The following is an 18,504-nucleotide window of genomic DNA, read 5'->3' on the forward strand; positions in this document are numbered from 1 at the left end:
GAGCGCTCTGTTCTTTCTTGGTCTCTGGAGTATTACAATGACATTCTGTAGTGGTGGTGTGAGGATTTACGGTTTACTTGCTTATACAGTGCTGCCATTGACATGTTGAAGATTTAGCTTTGTAAGCTATTTGTTTCCCAAGTCATTGTGACCTACTTAAGTTTGTTGTTAAGTGGTTGGGATTTAGAGTGGCTGGGACACTGATGTAATCAAAGCCGCAATTTGGTGCGTGGAGGCAAGACAGGTCACTGATATCAGTGATAGGCCAGGAATTGTGCAGTGCACCACCTGAAACAATAAACGACTGTGGGATAAAGATGAGGAGGGCCCAATGCACTGAGAAGAAGGATTTGCTTGAAGTGGAGAGCATGATGTTTTTCTTGTGGCTAACTGATGCGGTAACTCCAGCAGGAAGTCTTGTGGCTGATGAGTGTATCCAACGCTTCCAAAGCCCTCCTGGAAGCAGAGGTGATGATCATCTCTGATAAGATATTTCTGCAGGCTTCTGTTCTTCATTAAGGCCAGGGATGGCTTCTCACAGCCCTTCTAGCTTCTAATGACTTTCTTGTTTTATTAGCCCATCTCCTGGATATAGGAATAACTTCCTTTTACTGTGTGTCTGGGAGGCAGACAATTAGATAGGGAACAATACAGATCCAAGAATCAGAAAAGACGACTAAAGCTAAAGTGATGTATTCTCTACCCAGCTTCATCTCTGGCTTTTCACACGAAGATCTAGCTGTAGGCTGCATGTAAAGAAGTGAGTGATGTTAAAACACTTGGCTTTGAAAAAAACACAGGACTGAGAAAAAAAGAAGCCATAATTGTAATTTTACTGTGAGCAGCTTCCTGTTAACCTCAAAGAGTGGTGGGATGGAGAAGGCTGGAGGAAAAACCATAAGGATGTGCAGAGGGCACTACCTGGAGGGGGCTCGTGGTAGGTCTGTGGACAAACCCCTCAGACCCAGGGAAGTCAGTGAACAACCTCTTGCTGTTGTCAGAAAGGTCAGGATTTCACAGAGGTCTGACTGTCTTCATGTAGTCCAAAAATACAGGTCACAACCTCACAAGGGGAGCTCCCACAAAGCAAGACACACAAGTGATCTTTGTCTTTAAGGTCTTTCATGTGTCACCATGGCTTTTATGACCCTGTCTTCTCTCATATGTGTGACCTTTTCTCAAGGCTCTGCAGCGAGTTCCCTGCAGAGGCCATTAGTGCTTCTTGTGAGGCAGCAAACATAGAGAAAAGGGACAAAGAAAGGTTTGGGTTTCTCAGGAGCTCAACACAATGTTGTAGAGACATCATCTCTGCTTCCTGGACAAGACACAGGTAGGCACAAAGCAAAGTTGCTCCTCAAAAGGTCTTTCAATCACATGATTGGAAAAAACAGTAGCAGTGTTTCAATTAACACTCTGTGGGTGTCCAGACATACCATGGACCTCGGAACTCAGGGTTTCTGCAGTACTGAGCCTGCATGTGTTAATGGAGTGGGACCTGCCGCTGTGTGTAATGTCTCCACAAAGCACACGCTCCCTGCCAGCCCAGAGGAAAGAAGTGGCAAAATCACTGTGGTTGTTTGGGTCAAGCAGGAGGTGGAGTTTGATGTCCAGCTGTAAAAATCACAAAGAGTAGAATTAGTCCTTGGCCCTCACTGCCTCCCAAAATTAAGCAAATTTCCCACGGAAATGAAAGGAAATTTTATCTGAATAAATGTCCAGAATTTACTGGCCTTACATTGCTTAAGTAACCAAGGAGAATTTAAACTGATCACTTATTTTCCCATGGAAAATTCCCATGAACAGTAATAGAGGACACCCTGAAAGGCTTTTATCTCAATTACTACAGAAAATTACAGAGAATTAGATCCTTTCTAATGGTTTTCTGAATCATCCTTTGGGATTTGATAGCAGGAATGTAATTTGCTATTGAATCGTATAGACTAATGGAAAAACAATGCCTATAGAAAAGTGTTCACTATCTATTAATGTCTATAGGGCTTCCCTATAAAAGGTTTCTAAGAGCCTTTTATTTACAAATACTTCCAGGGGGGTCTATTTATGCTGTACACCTCTGTTTATAATGCACACTCATTAGAGTAAGAAAGGCAAAAATAGACAGCAGAGACCAGTGATCTTGTTTCTGAGAAAGAAAGACAGCATGAAATCACAGGAAATCATCCTCACAACCCCATGAAAATGCATTGCACATAGCAAAAATGGCTGAGATTTTGATCCTGCATAGAGTTCCTCCTGGCATACCCTTGACCCTACCTAAACTCTCTAGCTGTAGGGAGGTGCAAAGAGCTTGCTTTACTTATGGTTACATGATTACACAGACTAACAGTGTAAGTTGCTAATGGTGCTTGTATCCTGGAAGCTTGCATGCAAGAAGCCATGACTGCATGTGTCGTACAGCAACAACTGATCTATTCCTTGCTTGTTTCCTTTAGCTGAGCAGCCTGGTCCCTTAGCTGCAACTACAGACCCCTCCTGGGTAGACTTTGCTGTCCACAGCTTGTTTCTTTCTCCCCTAGTACTCATCACCCTAACAGAATTGGGCTCCCTGAACCCTGCTCTGCTCCCTCACTCCCACCTCGCATACATCAATGGCACCATGGAACTGTGAAGTTTCCTGGGCCTCCATGGTGTAGTTTGCTGCAAGTTCAGTCAACATCAAGATTATCTCTAATGGTGTCAACTGGAACACTTATGGCTGTCCAGTCTGTGATGGAAACTCTTGTATTCCCTTCTGGCTCTGGGGAGTTTTCTTTATAGCCATCACTTTTCCTACTTGTTGAGGGTGCTTAGGGCACTCAGGCCTCCAGGTCATATCCTACTGCTCCAGCCTCCCTAATGACACTGGTGCTGCAGGGGATGGGGCTTATGATGAGGAGATGTCATTTCTTCAGCAAACAAGTGACAGTGACAGGAATGCTGTACCCAGAACTGAGCCCTGGAGCAAAGCTATCTCCAGTGGCATCTGCCTTGCTTAAGCTGCTGCTTTTTTATCATTTTTTTTTTCTTTCCTATTTTCTTTCTTCCTTCCTTCCCCCCCCCCCTTTTTTTTTTTTTTTTTTTTTTTTCCTGATTCTTGGGTTCAGAGCATGGTAGACTGCTATCATGGACTTGGTATATTTTAGGAGTGGTGCTGAGCTCCTCTTCCAAACTCACTAGTCAATAGAATTAGTGTAGTGGCTACACAATATATGTTTAGAGACTTTTCCATTTCTAATGAGCATTTCTGTTCCCTTTTCTGCTTATGCTAACTGCTTTTGCTCTGTTGTTATTAATACAATCCCTGAAGGAAAACTCCTTGCTGACTGTAGTTATAGGCTTTTCAGCAGATTTGTTATTCTACCACCTGATGGGAGGGAGACATGCTGAACAGCGCCTGACACTAGCACTACGCCGCAGTTCCCCTGAGTTGAAGCAGTGCAGCTGAGGCTGTCAGATGCAAATGTCTGCTGGGCTGGGAACAACAAAAGTCAGCGCAAATGTCCAGGCATCCATCCTCATTCATCTCTTGTACATTCGTAGCAGGGGATAAGAAAGAAAGGGGACAGCAGCAACATCAGGATTTGCCAGTGTCTGCAAAGTAGCTGGGGAGGGAAAAAGAAACATGGTGATTTACTTGATTTTCTTCTCAGGTGACAACATGCCAGACTGTCAGAACAGGAGCCACAGAAGAATTCTAGAAAAAAGGATATGGTTTTGTTTGGTTTTGTTTTATTTTTGCTTGGATAATTCAATTAGGAAAATGTTTCAAAGGTGTCACTGTGGCAGGTATCCCAACACTGCACATCTGTTCATTGAGAGTCCATGGGAAAAAAGATGATTGGTAATCTTGAACCAAAGAATGATTTTCATTTCCAAGGGATCCATGTGTATTTTAGGTATTTGTATGGCCAGCTGCTAGCATGAAACACTTAACAGGAAATGCAGATCATTCCAGCAAGCAGGAAACAGCATGCCCTACTGGGGCATGCTCAAAGTAGAAAAAATATTTTAGTTATTTGATTTATAAGCTGAATTAAAACTAGAAAATCCCATTCATGTCCGGGTCCTGGCTCAATAATAACTTTCTGAAGTAAAAAGCACAATACCCTTGATTTTCCATATCTTTGCTTTTTTCCACCCATTTTTTCTTTATTTTTCATTTTCAAGTGTCTGTCTTGGCAGACAGACAAGTCCTGTGTTCAGGACATGAACGCCTACTCCTTATTAGAGGCCACTAAAATGTTTTATCTGACACATTGGCAGGCTGCAACAACCATTACAGGAGATTTTTTTTTATTATAGGTTTTTGTTGTCTTTTGTTTCTCTTCATCTCAGGTCTTCCCTTCTTCTGTCTGATATGAATCTCTCTATCAGCCAGAGTATTGCTGAATGCTGCTTCTCAGCAACATGGAAAAACAAAACAAAACAAAAAAAAACTCTTAACAATGTGTCTGCAGTGGCCAGGTTTTGTCATCAGATGTGGAAAGGTAGAAGTAGAAGATGTGTGAAGTAGAGCAGTTAAATACACTACAGAGCTCAAGTCTCCTGGATTTCATTTATGTTAATGTATTTTTATCGAAATACGTTCCGAAATCTCTTAGATCCTCATGCTAAGGAATGGGAAACTGATAGAGAAATCAGTGGCTTGACAATCAGTTACAGATTAGGATATTCTAACGGGGAGCACAATGTGGAAAAGGCAGAGGAAAGGGAATATAGGTTTTCAACATGTGACCAAAGGACTTCATTTTCTTGTTGTGTGGATGCTGTTACAGGGAATTGTAGCATTTCCTGCAAACCTCCTGTTTTCCTACTGCTTTCTGCCAACTTGTAAGTAGTGCATTCTCCAGGGACACAGGAAAGCGGCTGGGAAAACTTGGAAACCTGGAAAAAATGCCCATCTTTTACAGCTACCACCACTATCCCACAGTCTGGGATTGCTCTTAATGAGGCTCCAAAGAAGTAGCAGGTATGTCTATACCACAAAGACAGTTGCTATTTGACAGTCTGCATGCAGGGTGCCATGTTGAAACCTGCTCAAGAGCTGCAGAGTTCGACGTGGGGCTTAAACTGCTGCTGGCAGCCACCCTGTGAGCAGCGGGGTGATGCAGGAGAAATGGTATAATTGTTTTTTCTCACCCTGGATCTATCCATCACTGCAGGCACAGACTCACTGGTATTTTTTCTAAGCTCCAGGAGTAGGAAGAGAGTTGTTGAGATCTCTGAGTATATACAGTGAAATGAAACAGGAGTGCTAATGACCAGTTCTTCATTATGTTTATGTCTCATTTCCAGTACAATGGGACCCTGATTCTCATTTGTGGCTTTTGATATTATTGTAATACAAGTAATTAACGAACATCAGTGAGTGTAGTCAAGCCATACATAATGCACGGAGATGTGTAAGGGAATGCGTCTTTCTGTTTGTATTCTCCAATCTGCCCAACCAGAATTTATTTATTCTATATGGAACAAAAAGCAAACACCAAATCTGTATCCTCTTTGTGTAGGGGCAAATATGCACATGGATTCATGCTCTGGACATATCCCTGTACCAGAGCTTTAGCTCCAGTGCAGCACTGCAGCTCCCAACACTGCTCAGATCTGAATCCAAATTTTACTATTTGAGATAATCCCAATTTATAAATAAAACTAATGACAGAAAATTGACATAAACCATGGAAATGAGCAGCAGAAATATTTCCAAACATTGCTTACAGAGGCCCTGAGCCAACCCACTTAGAGTCAATTAAGTTTATCATATCAACTTCAAAGGTGCCATAGTACAATCAAGTTAAGTTAAACAACAAGATAAACAGATGACCAATATATATATAAGTATATACATATATCATAATATATATAACACATATATATAATTATATATATTATATAATATATGTATTATATATAACATATATATAATTATATATATTATAATATATATATTTAAAGGACACTAAGAACAGTAAATGATTTGTCTGAGGTCTTTAAATATTTAGTGTCTGAATATAGTTGAGAATCAGGAGTCTGCTTCTCAGAACCCTGCTTCTTTTAAAAGCCTTGGTAGATATATGAGCTGCAATGATAGATTTCTTGCTTTAAGCATCTGCTATTCTTTTAGAAAATGTTATAAGTATCCTGAGTATGGATACTTTGAGGTTGGCTATGACAGATGCAATGCTATTGTTTCAAAATGTTTTAATGAGCACAGCTCCAGTGCCATGTGGATGGCTCGATGCTGTGTTCTGCTGACAGGATGTACATCACAACTCTTCATGGAAGGGACTTTTTTTTTTTTTTTATTATTCTGGAGGAAAAGTTTAAGTCTGTCAAGGAGGCGACACATCCCTTTTTAAAACAGTCTCAAGACCGCGGTACGTGCTGGATGCTATTGATCTATTACGATCCTCTGCATACAGCAATTGTACCTGCAATCACCCAGATTTTTACTTACAGACACTGAGAAGTAGTCTCTGGTGTCTGGAGAGAGAACAAGGGCAGGGGAAGCATCTCATGGTCTCTGGGAAATATCTTGGGCACCAGGTGTTTGGAGAGGGACAGAGCTGAGCAGAATCCATGCTGCTTTGGCTGGCAAACTTTCACAGCTGGTACCACACATGTCGCCACAAGGAGACAGTTCCAGGTGGTAAAATGAATGGGGCCCATGGGCCAAAATGACACTGACTTTCCTCTGTAAATTGGAAAAGATGGAGAGGAGCCCTGAGGGTACATGGTGGAAGCCCATTTACTTGACTGATCCAGATCTCCCAAGTCTGAGTGTGCTCTGGTGGGGCTGCATGAATTTATGTTCAGTACAGTTCCCTCAAGTCTTGCCAGACTTCATCTGAAAATCTTTTTGCCCTGAGTCTGCACTAAACCTGGTCTTTTTTGATCCCAGCCTTGGGGAGCCTAAAGCCTGCTAGCTGTGTCTTCCATTTTGAAGACATTTTTAGTGTTCTGACACCAGAATGAGGAAGTAAGTCCTGATGTAGAGAAGCACAGGGAATGCTTTGATGAGGTCCTGCCTGGTAACCCTGAAAGGCCCCACTCCAGAGACAACCTAGGGGCTGCTAGTGGAGGGAAAGATCTAAAGATCAGGAAAGTGGCAGATGTACACAAGGTATTACCAGGGCAGGATAATGGAAGTGAGCTCCCAATAAACCTGAAACCAGCTTTGGTTTCAGCTGCTCTGGCTCCCTACTCCTGGGACTGTCACAGGTCTGGGAATTAAGGCCACGCAGAAGTGAGCAGGGAGGAAAAAAGAGGAGTGTGGGAATGTGCTGGGAAATTAGGGAAAATTCATACTGGGCTCAGCTATCTGTTGGAGGAGCAGAGCCAGTGGAGAGGGAGGGGGATGGCACAGCAGGATCCAGGCTGCCACTGAGCATCTCCCTGCCTGTGCACGGCTCACTTCCCTGCTCTGTGTCACTCTTCTAATCTGTGCAGACAGCCTCTTCTACAGGCCAGGACCAGGTTTCTGCAACACAAGGAAAAAAGGGCCTTTGAACAGCTTAGGATGTATCACAACAACATGAGGCACCAGTTGCAGCCACCAGGCAGGAAAAATAGAGCATTTCCAGTCAGTAATTTTGTTCCCGGTGAAGCCCCTTGCCACATGAGGCTTTGAGCTACAGCTGCTTCAGTGCTAAGGACAGAAAAGAAAGATGCTCCTCAAGTAGACTTGCAGCCTCAGAAAATACAGTGTACAGTTCCTATGAAGTGAGGGATGAAACTAGCTCATTCTGTGTCATACCATGATTTCAATTGCAGTGAAATAGCCTAAGATGATTTATCTGAGGCTCCATGCTATTTCTGTGTCTTGCTCCAATTAATTTCCTCTACCAGTTTTCAGCACCTCAGTGAGATGCACCAAGGGTCAGGCCCTGGCTGTCTGCTCTTTCTCCCTGGGTATCTTGGGCCAGTTGCTCTTCATAGCTACTGCAGACCTGTTTCCTCAGTCTTAGGATGGTGGTATTAATACTCACTTGCTATCCAGCAGTTTTTTGAGAAAGCCTATTCAAGTGTGAAAAGCATTTCAAGGTCTCAGGTCATGCAACAGAAGTGAGAACAGTTATTTCTTCTCTTTCGATTCATTTCTCTGTGGCCTATTCTGTTGCTAAGTGCTGGAAGTGGCACTGAGCAGAAAAGAGGGTATCTGTTCTGCTGGAGAAAAAGATGGGGAAATCTGTTTTGCAGGAGCAAAAGAGGAAGACACTGAAGGAAAGAGAAAACCTAGGAGAAAGGAGGGGTACATGTGAGAGGGAGGGCACAGTTTCCAGTGCAGGCAAGGAACAGCTTAGTAGTCAGGGTGTTCAATCCCTATCCTAAATAGGTGAGTATCCTCACTGGTAAGTCTTGGACACACTATTGAGAGGCCATAGGTTCTTCCTAGGCCCCAGATAATGCCCACAGAAAGAGCTATGGGAATGCTGCAGTGTTTCCACAAAAAGTTCTGTTTCAGAAAGAAAAAAGATTTGGTAGAAAAACCCCTGGCCAACCGTACTTGCAATCTCATTCTCATTTATTTGCTCAAATAATCCCCAGTGCTTGATTTACGTAAGACTTGAATTAACTGTGTATTTATTCAGAGATCTTAAATTGCACTGATGTGATGAGGGAAAATTGCAAAGTGATGCAGTTTCAAGGGTATTAACAAGCATGTGACAGTGCAGCAGATCCCACTTGCCACTGAGGGACCCAAGCCCATTCAGAGATTTCCAAAGACAGTAAGGAGGCTCCTTGTTTTGCAAGTACGATGCTTTTCTTGAAGGTGAATTTCTGATAGCACTGGGGTGGGGACAGAGAGGTTCAGTACCTGTCAGACTCCTGAAGAAAATGCAAACTGACTGCTCAATGCTCTTGGTGAGCAGTGTTGGTTTGAGCTCAGACACTAAATGAACACATGCTTTGAGTCTGAGAAATGTCTGAATAATGCATGGTACCAGAAACAAAACAAATTCCAGATGAGCAAGAAACATGGAGCAGTTGACAACTTTGTCTAATGGAAACCTTCTGGAAATATGAAAATGACTGTAACTTCAGGCAGGGGTACCATTAAAAAAGACGGTGAAACTGAGATCTCCATTGCTTCTGGCATTTGTTGTCTCTGAAGCACTTTCTGTTTCCCATAGGCATTTAGGGAATTCAGGCAGTCAAAGCTAGCTGTAAAACTTACAGAATGGGCTTTAAACATTTTGAACAGAGGGAAAAAAAGAGAATGGAAGTATGTCTGACACTGATGTGGGTGGAGAGTCGGTCCGGCCATTTGGAAACCCACTGAAAAACAGGATCTGAGACAAGACAAAACACTAATGAAGAAACTACTGGAAGTTCCAGTACTGAGATATAATGCAGCAACCAAGATACAGGTAGAGGAGAAAGCCCCAAAGTCCATGAAGCCTGTGGAGAACATCAGACATAAAGGGATGAGGCAGGAGAGTCGGGGATGAAACGCGTAGCTCCTATCTAAAGGTCCTGCTACTTTGCCAAGTGGTGCCAACGACGTGTGCATCATAGCAGCTGGCAGTTTGCACTACACAGAAGTGGAACAAGGTCCCCACACAACTAGGAGTGCTTATAGCAGGTGTATGAGACCTAGAGATGTTCAAAGATGGATAGAGCAAAACAGAAGGTCTTGGCATGGTTTGGGGTTCAGGAGTTAATGTGACTTCTGTGGATGCTGATGATGGGGAGCAGTGTTATCACAAGAGGGAGCTGTCTGCCTGCATGAGATTGACGCCCCAGACAAAAACACTGCAGAGAAATAGCAACAGGACTCTTAAAACCTGAGGGGCAGGAAGCAAGAGGTCCTAAGCGCTCAGACAGACTTCAGTAGGGTAGCATGGGAGGTCACGGGCTGCACCAGGTTAGCGGCACCACTCTGGGAGGCCACCACCACAGAACACCTCTAATTGCTCCTCTGCAATTCAGGTCCCACAGTGTGTTAACGCCAGCAGTAAGTGGTTTTTATTTGTAGGCTTTGCTGGGGAGGGAGAGGAAAGAAAGGTGTTTGGTCAAAGTCAAACAGGGCTAAGTCAAACTGATCCATGTGACAGTGCAGCTGGTCGCCAAAGGCTCAGACAGAGAATGAAGTCCATGTGTGTCAGAGCTGGCCGAGCGTGGCGTCTGTGCACAGTAAGGCCTGTGCACCCAGCAGAGGGCATGTGGATGCACACACAGGCACTACTACCTTTGCCTTTGGGACATCATTTTGTAGATAATGAGATATCAGTGCCCTCAGAATCTGTGTAAGGCAATACAGAACAAAGCCACAGGCGGTGTCTGTTCTCCTTTGAATAGGCTGTGGTTTCTGCCACAGGGGCCAAATCTACCCTTGTAGATTTCTTGTTTCAGATAAGGTCCCACTGCCAGGGGTGCCGAGCTCCCATTTCTGACCAAAGTTAGTGGTCCTGTGAAACCAGGCCACATCCCTGAGCACAGGTCTAAACACTAGTGTCTGCATTTACCATGCATCAGGGAAACCAGCCTGTGAACTCTTAGTTCCACCTTCCTGGTTTTTCTCTGAATGCATCACTCCAAAATTTGGTACAGAGATTTTACCTTTGTCTGGGACTGAGACGAAAGCTTTATTTTCTGCCAAGCTTCAGGGGATAATACTTTTTGATGCAGTTTGCATCAGTGCCATAGCACTGAAGTGCCCCACAGAAGCTAACAACGTACTTGTGTGCTCCCTGGGCACGAAAATGGATAGATGCAGCCAGGTAGCTCATGCTATATATGCTCCATGATGGGACCAGGCTCAGAATATCAGGCTAAGGGGAGAAAACCACTTCAGGTTGAAAAGTCAGTAGGCATTAAAACATGTACTAAAGGAAAGCATGCTGCCTTGACAATGCGGGAATGGATGGAGATCGGAGGTTTGGGTCCTTGGCACAAGCTGCTGGACTTTCAAGTCTTCTGACAACCCACTTCCCCCTACCCTTTGTCTGTGGAGCTCAGGGTGTTGGTGCAGCAGTGAGGATACTTTGTCTTGGTCTTTGCTTCACAAAGATACAATAAAATGACTTCATGTATGCATGTGCATGTATATATACACACAAAACCTACGGGATGCCTTATGGAGCCAGAAAGGAATAAACACAGAATGCCTCTGGGAACATGTGGGAAGAGCAGAGTTCCAAGCCGATTATTAACCCACTTGCAGGACAAAGCTTTTACTGAAGTTTACAATACAATTTAAATTAAAACAAATAAATAAATAACATAAAGAAAGGCATCTCATTCGGAGCCGGAGCTCCGACCCCAGCCTCCGCACCACCCTCCCCCCCCCCCCCAAAACCCAACGCCCCCCGGCAGCGGGCGGCCCCCGCGCCGCTCCGGCACGGCTCAGCCCGGCTCGGCACGGCTCTGAACAGCTCAGCCCAGCTCGGCACGGCTCAGCCCAGCCCGGCACGGCTCAGCCCGGCCCCCAGCCCGGCAGCGGGCGGCTCGGCGGGGCCGCGGGCGGGCGGGGGCAGCGCGGCCGCTTGTTGAGCGCCGTGCCCGGCCCCGCTCCGCACCTCCCCGCGCACGCAGCCCCCGCGCCCGGGCTGCCCGCCCGCCTTCTTCCATTGCACCATTGCAAACCCCTCCCGTGTGCGTGTGTGTGTGTGTTTTTTTTTTTTTTCCGTCTCCCCCCCCCCCCTTCCCTTTCTTTCCTTTTTTTTTTTTTTTTTTTTTTTTTTTTGCATGAAGATGGCGGCGCCTCTCGCCAGCAAGGCAGGGTCCGCCGGCACTACCAGCAAGCCTCCCTTCCCGGAGCTGGATTTCCGATCGGGAGCCAGGGTGGAGGAATTGAATAAACTCATCCAGGAATTCACCAAGCACGACCAGAGGGAGTACGACGACCAGAGAGCCCTGGAGATCCACACGGCGAAGGACTTCATCTTCTCCATGCTGGGTAGGGCAGGGACCGGGGGCGGCGGCGGTGCCGCTCGGGGACCTCGGGGACCTTGGGGACCTCGGGGACCTCGGGGCAGGGCTCCCGGCCGTGCAGCACCGGCAGAGCCTTCCCCTGCTGCGGGCTCTCCGGCCGCGGGGCCGCTCTCACCGCCAGCAAACTGTTTTTTCCTGGCCCTTCCACCTCCCCTTCGGCGGTGCTGTGTGTGTACAAGCAGAGAGGAAAAGCAGGGTGGCAGAGCTGGCCGGTGCTGGAGGAGCACGCCGAGCCAGCAGGGCTTCAGGCGAGGCGAGCCCGAGCCTGTATTGTTTCTCCCCCCCAGCTATCCAAGCTGTAGGAAACACAGATTTTTCTTTTTATTTTATTTATTATTTTTTTCCACGCATTTTGGTTATTAGACCGACTGATGCTCGAGCAGGAGCATCCTCTGAGCTGCGGTTCTTGCCTGGGTTGCAAAACTTGCTGCGAGTGGAGCAAGTCAGATTGTGGCAGGGGAGTCCTCCTCTGCGCGAAACTTTGAGTTGCGGGCAGGGATCCTAAAACCGGGGTGAGACGCGTTGGCCCCTGCAGAAATCACCTGGGCTCTGGCATGACTAAGGTTTATTAACATTAGCAGCGGAATGACGAACAACTCCGGTTCTATAGGCGTTGATTTCCCGATAAATATTTACCTTATTTTGACTAAGAGATAACTCATAGGAATGAGAGCCCTCGAGATACAAAAGGATGCTCTTTACTTGCAGGTTGGAGTTTAAATCAGTCTTCTGGATTTGAGTTGATATCCCAGCCGTTTCTGCATGTAAAATAAGAACAGGGGTAATCAGCAGGTGTGGCCAGGGAAGGGTTCTTTGTGGCTCGGAGGTGCACGTAGACCCTTGAAGCATATGTGGCACAAGCCAAATGTGTGGTCTGTGTGTGCACAGTGAATAACCTCCATCACTTTTCTCATTCAGCATCACAGAGCTATCCCATTGTGATCATAATTGTTTTCTGTATTGCAGGGTATCCTACCCCAGAAATAGACCACTTTCTCTGTAGCCATGAACATACCTACGCTCACCGAATGACCGTTTACCTGTTCAGCTGGGTATCTTATAGAGTACCCGGATAAATATAATCATCTGCTTTGGGATTTGCACAGACTATTTTGTGTATTGCTTTTTCACCAAGGGCTGGACAGGATATAACAGACTAAATTTAGCTTGAGAACAAGGACAACAAGTTGAAAAGTCAGTAGCATGTATATTTATAGTTGCTGTTATAAATGTTTTTCCCTTCCTGTTTAAAAAAAAAAAAGTTACATGGTGAAGCTCTGGTTGCAACAAAGTCTGTAGGATTTTTGTTATTGAAAACCTGATCCCATGGAAGTCATCCACTATTATGATGTGATACATTTTTCAATATGGGCTTTAAATAACTGGCTGAGGAAGCAGGGCTTGACGAGATGAAGCAGAGAGGACAGAAAACAGTGAGAACAGCAGTTCTCTGTGTGTGGCTGCTAGGTAGAGAAAGCTTGTGTTAAAGCATTGCTTTCCTTTGCAGGGGACAGGGATCACGGCATTTTTTCCTGTCTCACTGGCAGGAATAGGTAATAGAAGAAAGAATAGGTTGTGGTGTACCTTGTATTTCTGCGGGTGCACCCTAAGGGCTTGCTGTTAATGAAAACAGCCTTGGGTTGTTTAGAAATAGCATAGATTAACGTGGCTGTCTGTTAATGTAACTGGTGGGAGATGAGCATTCTTCAATTTTCACTGTATAGACTAAAAATGGGTTTAAACAAAAGCTATATTTCTATCGAAGTTACATCTCACAGTTAGCAATGAGACTTGTTTCTGTAAAAAGACAAGACCTCAGGACCAAGCCCAGGACAGAAATAGAGACAGGGTATCTGAGTCGTCTGCCTTAGACCCAGAAGTTACATTTGTAGATCAGACCTTTCTTAGCCAGACAGGCTCTTAAATCTAAAATGATTTAACTTATTAATAAATAGCTCTTTCCCCTGTGCCTGATCCCGCCCATACGTACTGCTCTTATCTCATCGGGTGATGATAGGAAAATTAAACGTAGCTTTTCTGATTTAATTACATTGGTCCGTAATTCATGGATGACTGATAGGTGAGCAGACTTTGCACAGATTCTCAGATGTTTGTGCTCCGTGTGGCTTGCCCTCTCGCTCAGATCTTTGCTTTCTGTTTATATTAACTCATTTTCTTCTGTGTGCTGTCTTGCACTGCTATTTGTGACTGAACTATGGGAGATCTCAAGAGCTGTGCTATGGTATAGGGAGAGGTGCTGCTTGTCATGCCTTTATCCAAAATGTTGTGCCCCAAGCATTAGAATAGGGCTGTAAATGACCTAGCTATTGGTTGGGGGAATTATTTTCTGCATGTAGACAATTCATGGGCATTCCATACTTAATCACCAGGACCAACCATAGGGTCCTGCCAGCACCCTGCCTTGAAACAACAGGTGGCTTTTGGTGCCTGTGCTGGGTAACCTCCCATAATACTCATGCTGAGCTGTACCTGATAATTACTTGTCTCCAACACAGGTATAACTGAGCCTCAAGGGAGGGGAGGCTGCATTAATCAAGAAAAGGAGTGGAGGAAAGAGTCTTGTGTTGTAGATGATGGGCTGGCTGGGATTGACTGGGAGACCAAGTCTCTGTCTGCCAGTCGCAAAAAGAAGCGATTACTTATTCTGTCCGTGACTCTGGTGGTTTTTTGTGCTTAAGGAGTGATAAAGGGTTATTTTTATTGAGTGATAATGTTACAGATGATGCTATTTTGATTTTTAAAGCACTTGCTGCAATTGTGATGAGAGCACTGCATTAATATTGCAAAATCTTTTAGGGGTACCTGACCTTGAGAGTATTGTTCCTGCAGTACAAGTACTTCCTGGAAACTTATTTAATAAAGACTACCTGTCTCTTTCTGTTCAGCACTAAATAAAAAAGTGTTGTAAAGCACAGATGTGCTAGGCTTAAAAAAAAAAAAAAAAAAAAAAAAAAAAAAAGAGAGAGAGAGAAAACATATATTATGCTCCTGGGAACTAGAACATTGCATATTAAACGGCCTCTTGAAATTTCCAGTGCTGTTGCTGTCTCACAGCAGCTCATGCTCTTAGGAATACTGACTCTCACGTTTTACTTCTTAACAAGAAGAGAAAAAAATAATAGAGCAAGGAGTTATGAACAGATACAGACCATTCCTCCACTCTAGGCACACACTAGCATTGGGTTGTCTAGAGCAGTTCTTGAGCTCTTCAGGCTGGTATTTTGTTTCTCTTCCCTATCATGAGACCTTTTCTGCTCTGTAGAGTCAGAATGGGGATGCTCAGGGCATTTTAAGCCCTTCCCTTTGCTCTCCTTGTGCTCTCCCCCCTAGTTAGGGAAAGGACTGGTTCCAACTGGTGCCAGAGCGGCCTTTCCTTTTGAAGGCCCCTAGTGTATCTTTTGGTGCTCCGGTGGCTGCACCTCACTTGTGTGGGACAGGACGGGAGCTGCACATCCCAGTGCCGACCCTGTGCTGCCGACAGGCTGCACACTGGGGACTGGCAGCCAGCTGCCACTCCGAGCTGCTGACAAGACCTCGAGAGAGCTTGTATCAGCACCTGATACGGGAGAGGTGGGGAGCCTATGCTGGGAGCGTTTCCTGGCACTGAGGTTTGATGATTCCTCTTTTCTAGGGTGTTTTCCTAGTGCTGAGCTGGGTGTGCCAGCAAGTGTTTGAGATGGAGGCAAGTTGTGGCAGAGGCAGAGCTGGTGCCAGCAAAAGCCTTCTGCTGCTAGTACCCGCTTCCCACATGGAGCGAGCTACCCTGCTGGCCCCTGCGTCTGCAGCAGGGCTACCAGCTGCTTCTTGGACCGAGGGACCTCTAAAACATGTGGTGGAGGTGCAGATTGCTGTGCTAAGGACACAGGTGTCCTGACAACAGCTTGTTTTTATTAGCATCTCCTACAAGAGAGGCATTTCGTGGCCCCCCTTGCAGTGGAGGTCTGTATATTAGGACAGCGTTGGTAGTGTAACTCTGTAGGTTTGTGTGGCGTTTTTTCCTGTTCCCTACCTGGTATAACTTGCTGATGAAACCTTCCATTATAGTCTAGATTTCAGGCATTGTTGGAACTGTTGCCTGTTCGTCTATGATAAATCACAGAAATTCTCTGGTTTCTGTTGTGGCGTCGAGCTGATGAAATAGCAACAGGATTGGTGTGATCTCTGTGGGGTTAAGTCTTTTGTATATGTGCACCTTTCCTCAAGAGAGGCCAATCATGACAGGAGCACACTGTATACTCGGAGGCCTATGTTAATAAAGGCTCCCTGCTGGCATTCCCTGTGCTGCTGAATGCATAATGCACAGCTGCTAAAACCAGCCTTACTGTACTGCAGATTTCATTTCTGGCTTCTGGTGGGTCCCCACTCCCTGCAGACCACAGGTTTCTCTGCTTGCATATGAGGTCATGTTTTCTTTATTATTTTTTGTTTTTTTAAGGGGCAGGGTGCTACGCTGTCAGTATAACCCTAGCAAGGCATCGAAAGCTTCCAGCTGGCTGCAGCTATCAGAAGCCAACCAATTTTACCTCCCCTGGGGATTCTGTCTCTGTCACCAGCTAAAAAGGACTGCTAGCCTCCTCCATCTCTTTGTTCAAAGGGGTCCCTCCCCATGTGCAGTGAAAATAGCTTGAACGTTTTCTCTCAATTTATTTTAAGCCGCTGGTACTTCACTTGCTCAACTACTGTTTTGAAACATTAGGCTGTGATGCAAAGTATTTAGTGTAATAGCTAGGAACATGTCCTAAGGGCACAAATTCGCATGGCAGGCTTGTCAGGCTGCCCACCGCCTGTTCCTTCAGTCTGGGGAAATATTTGTAAAAGATTTGGGTGAATACTTGCCAAGCCCAATTATGTAATTATGTTTTAAGGGCAATTTTATAATTATAGTGGAGGATGGTAACCAGGATACACGAGTTGTTGGGTTTTTGACTTTTCCTTTTTTCTTCTACATGACTTTGCACAAATGCAGGAACATTTGGAGCAGCTCAAGTCAGAAACCAGTTGTTCAACTTTCTTTTCGGCAGCTGATTGTAGGTGAAGCTAAATAAAGGCACGTACAGCACTGCTCAGGAAGGCTGGAGGGCATGTTTTTCTGTAGCTTTGGTGATTTATAAGACCGATGTGTAGTCAGAGAGGTAGAACAGCTTGCAGGCAGAATCCAGCCTGAAGGAGGCTATGTGGTCATCCTGCCCGGTCTTCTCAAAGGGAGCCCCTAAACCGTGTAAGTTTCTTGGATAGTGCGGATTGTCTTTCTTCATTTTGATTTGTCAAAAGCCACGTTACTGCTGACTTTAACAGTGTCTTGTACAGACAAAACTTTTGCATCTTTTCTCAGGCCTTGTCCTATACAGTCTTGCCCCTGTGCAGGTCCCAGTCCTTTTGCTGCAAAGACAGTTTTCCCAGGCACATCTCCGAAACCCATCCCTGTTCTCTTTTCTCTGTCCACATGGACCCTAGATGTCCGTGCTCTGCAAAGTAAGTTAGATGGGAACGGTCTAGAAAGAAATGTGGTTCAAATCAAGAGATTAGCTTCACTTCCAATCAAAGGGGCTTCAGTTGGCGGGGTTACCTCAGCACAGTGCTCTGAACGGTGACTGAGGTGACAGTGGAGCTCCAGGCACGTTTTTGTGAGACCCTGTGGTGGCAGCTGCAAGTAGAGGTCCTGGCATGGACCTATCAGTTCTCTTGGAGTCTAAGAAAAATGGTCTGCCACTGAATCCATTACTTATGTCTAGGTGATGCTAGCGTATGAACCTGATTGTTGGACTATGTAGGTGCTAACTTGGAAAGTAAGAGCTGTAGCTTATTTGCTATGAAAAGTGAGCTTTAAGAATTGAATGCATTATGCAGGGTGACATTCCTCCTGAGCTGGGTTTTCCCTTAGCAGCTGAGAGCTGGGCTGGGTTAAGTTCCATAATCAAAAGTAAAACCATCAATTCTGTCCATTAATATCTCGGTGAGATAGTCTCTGAAAGAGGAGTTAAAACTTCCTGAGACCAGCAGTCCATTCATCGCAGGATATCATACATGTATTACATGCAGAGTTTCTCTAATTTGCCTGTCTGTAGGGCATGACGCAAGCACTAGAGTAGATGGAGCTGTTGTTAAGGAAAGGGTATCTCCCCTGGTTTTCTTAGCAAACGCAGACAACCTACCACAGGACATAAAGCAGAAGTCTGCTTTGGATGCTGCGCTTGCAGAACTTCCCTTACTGAGAAAAGAGAAGTGTTCATGCATGGGAGCAAGGGTGAGAGAGCTGAAAAATGACCTTTAGATAAATATCTCAAGTTCTTTGCCCAAGTCTTGTTCAGATCACTAGTAATGTGGTGTGAGTTCATCAGACTGAAGTGAAACTGTATTGGAAGCTGCAGCTATACTTCATAGGTTCCCCATCCTACCTATGGATTTTATATCTGGCGAAGTTTTATGACTTCTGTTAGCACAATCCTGTCTTCCTGTCTAACTATGAAAAATATGGGATTTGGCTTCTTTCTTTTGTTAATGCAACTGGAAGGCAGATTACGAGGCATTCAGAATAAATCTTTCAGCAGC

At 45.1% G+C, this 18,504-nt stretch overlaps 1 protein-coding gene across 6 annotated transcripts in view; it reads left to right on the top strand.

Annotated features, from left to right (window-relative positions):
* MB21D2 (Mab-21 domain containing 2) overlaps positions 1 to 18,504 on the top strand; it is a gene marked incomplete at its 5' end in the record, with an annotated part of 90,864 nt that overhangs the window by 23,056 nt on the left and 49,304 nt on the right. For 3 of the 6 annotated variants that reach the window (XM_084528763.1, XM_084528761.1, XM_084528762.1), the window contains one exon: positions 11,695 to 11,899. The exons of 2 other annotated variants lie outside the window; for them this stretch is intronic. In XM_084528763.1, coding sequence (XP_084384889.1) covers positions 11,695 to 11,899 — 205 coding nt within the window. Of the gene's footprint in view, positions 1 to 11,688; positions 11,900 to 18,504 lie in introns of those variants that run through there. One more of the 6 variants, XM_084528760.1, reaches the window with a different exon arrangement.

This window comes from Aythya ferina (genome assembly GCF_964211825.1).
Source record: "Aythya ferina genome assembly, chromosome: 9".
Lineage (NCBI taxonomy): Eukaryota > Metazoa > Chordata > Aves > Anseriformes > Anatidae > Aythya > Aythya ferina.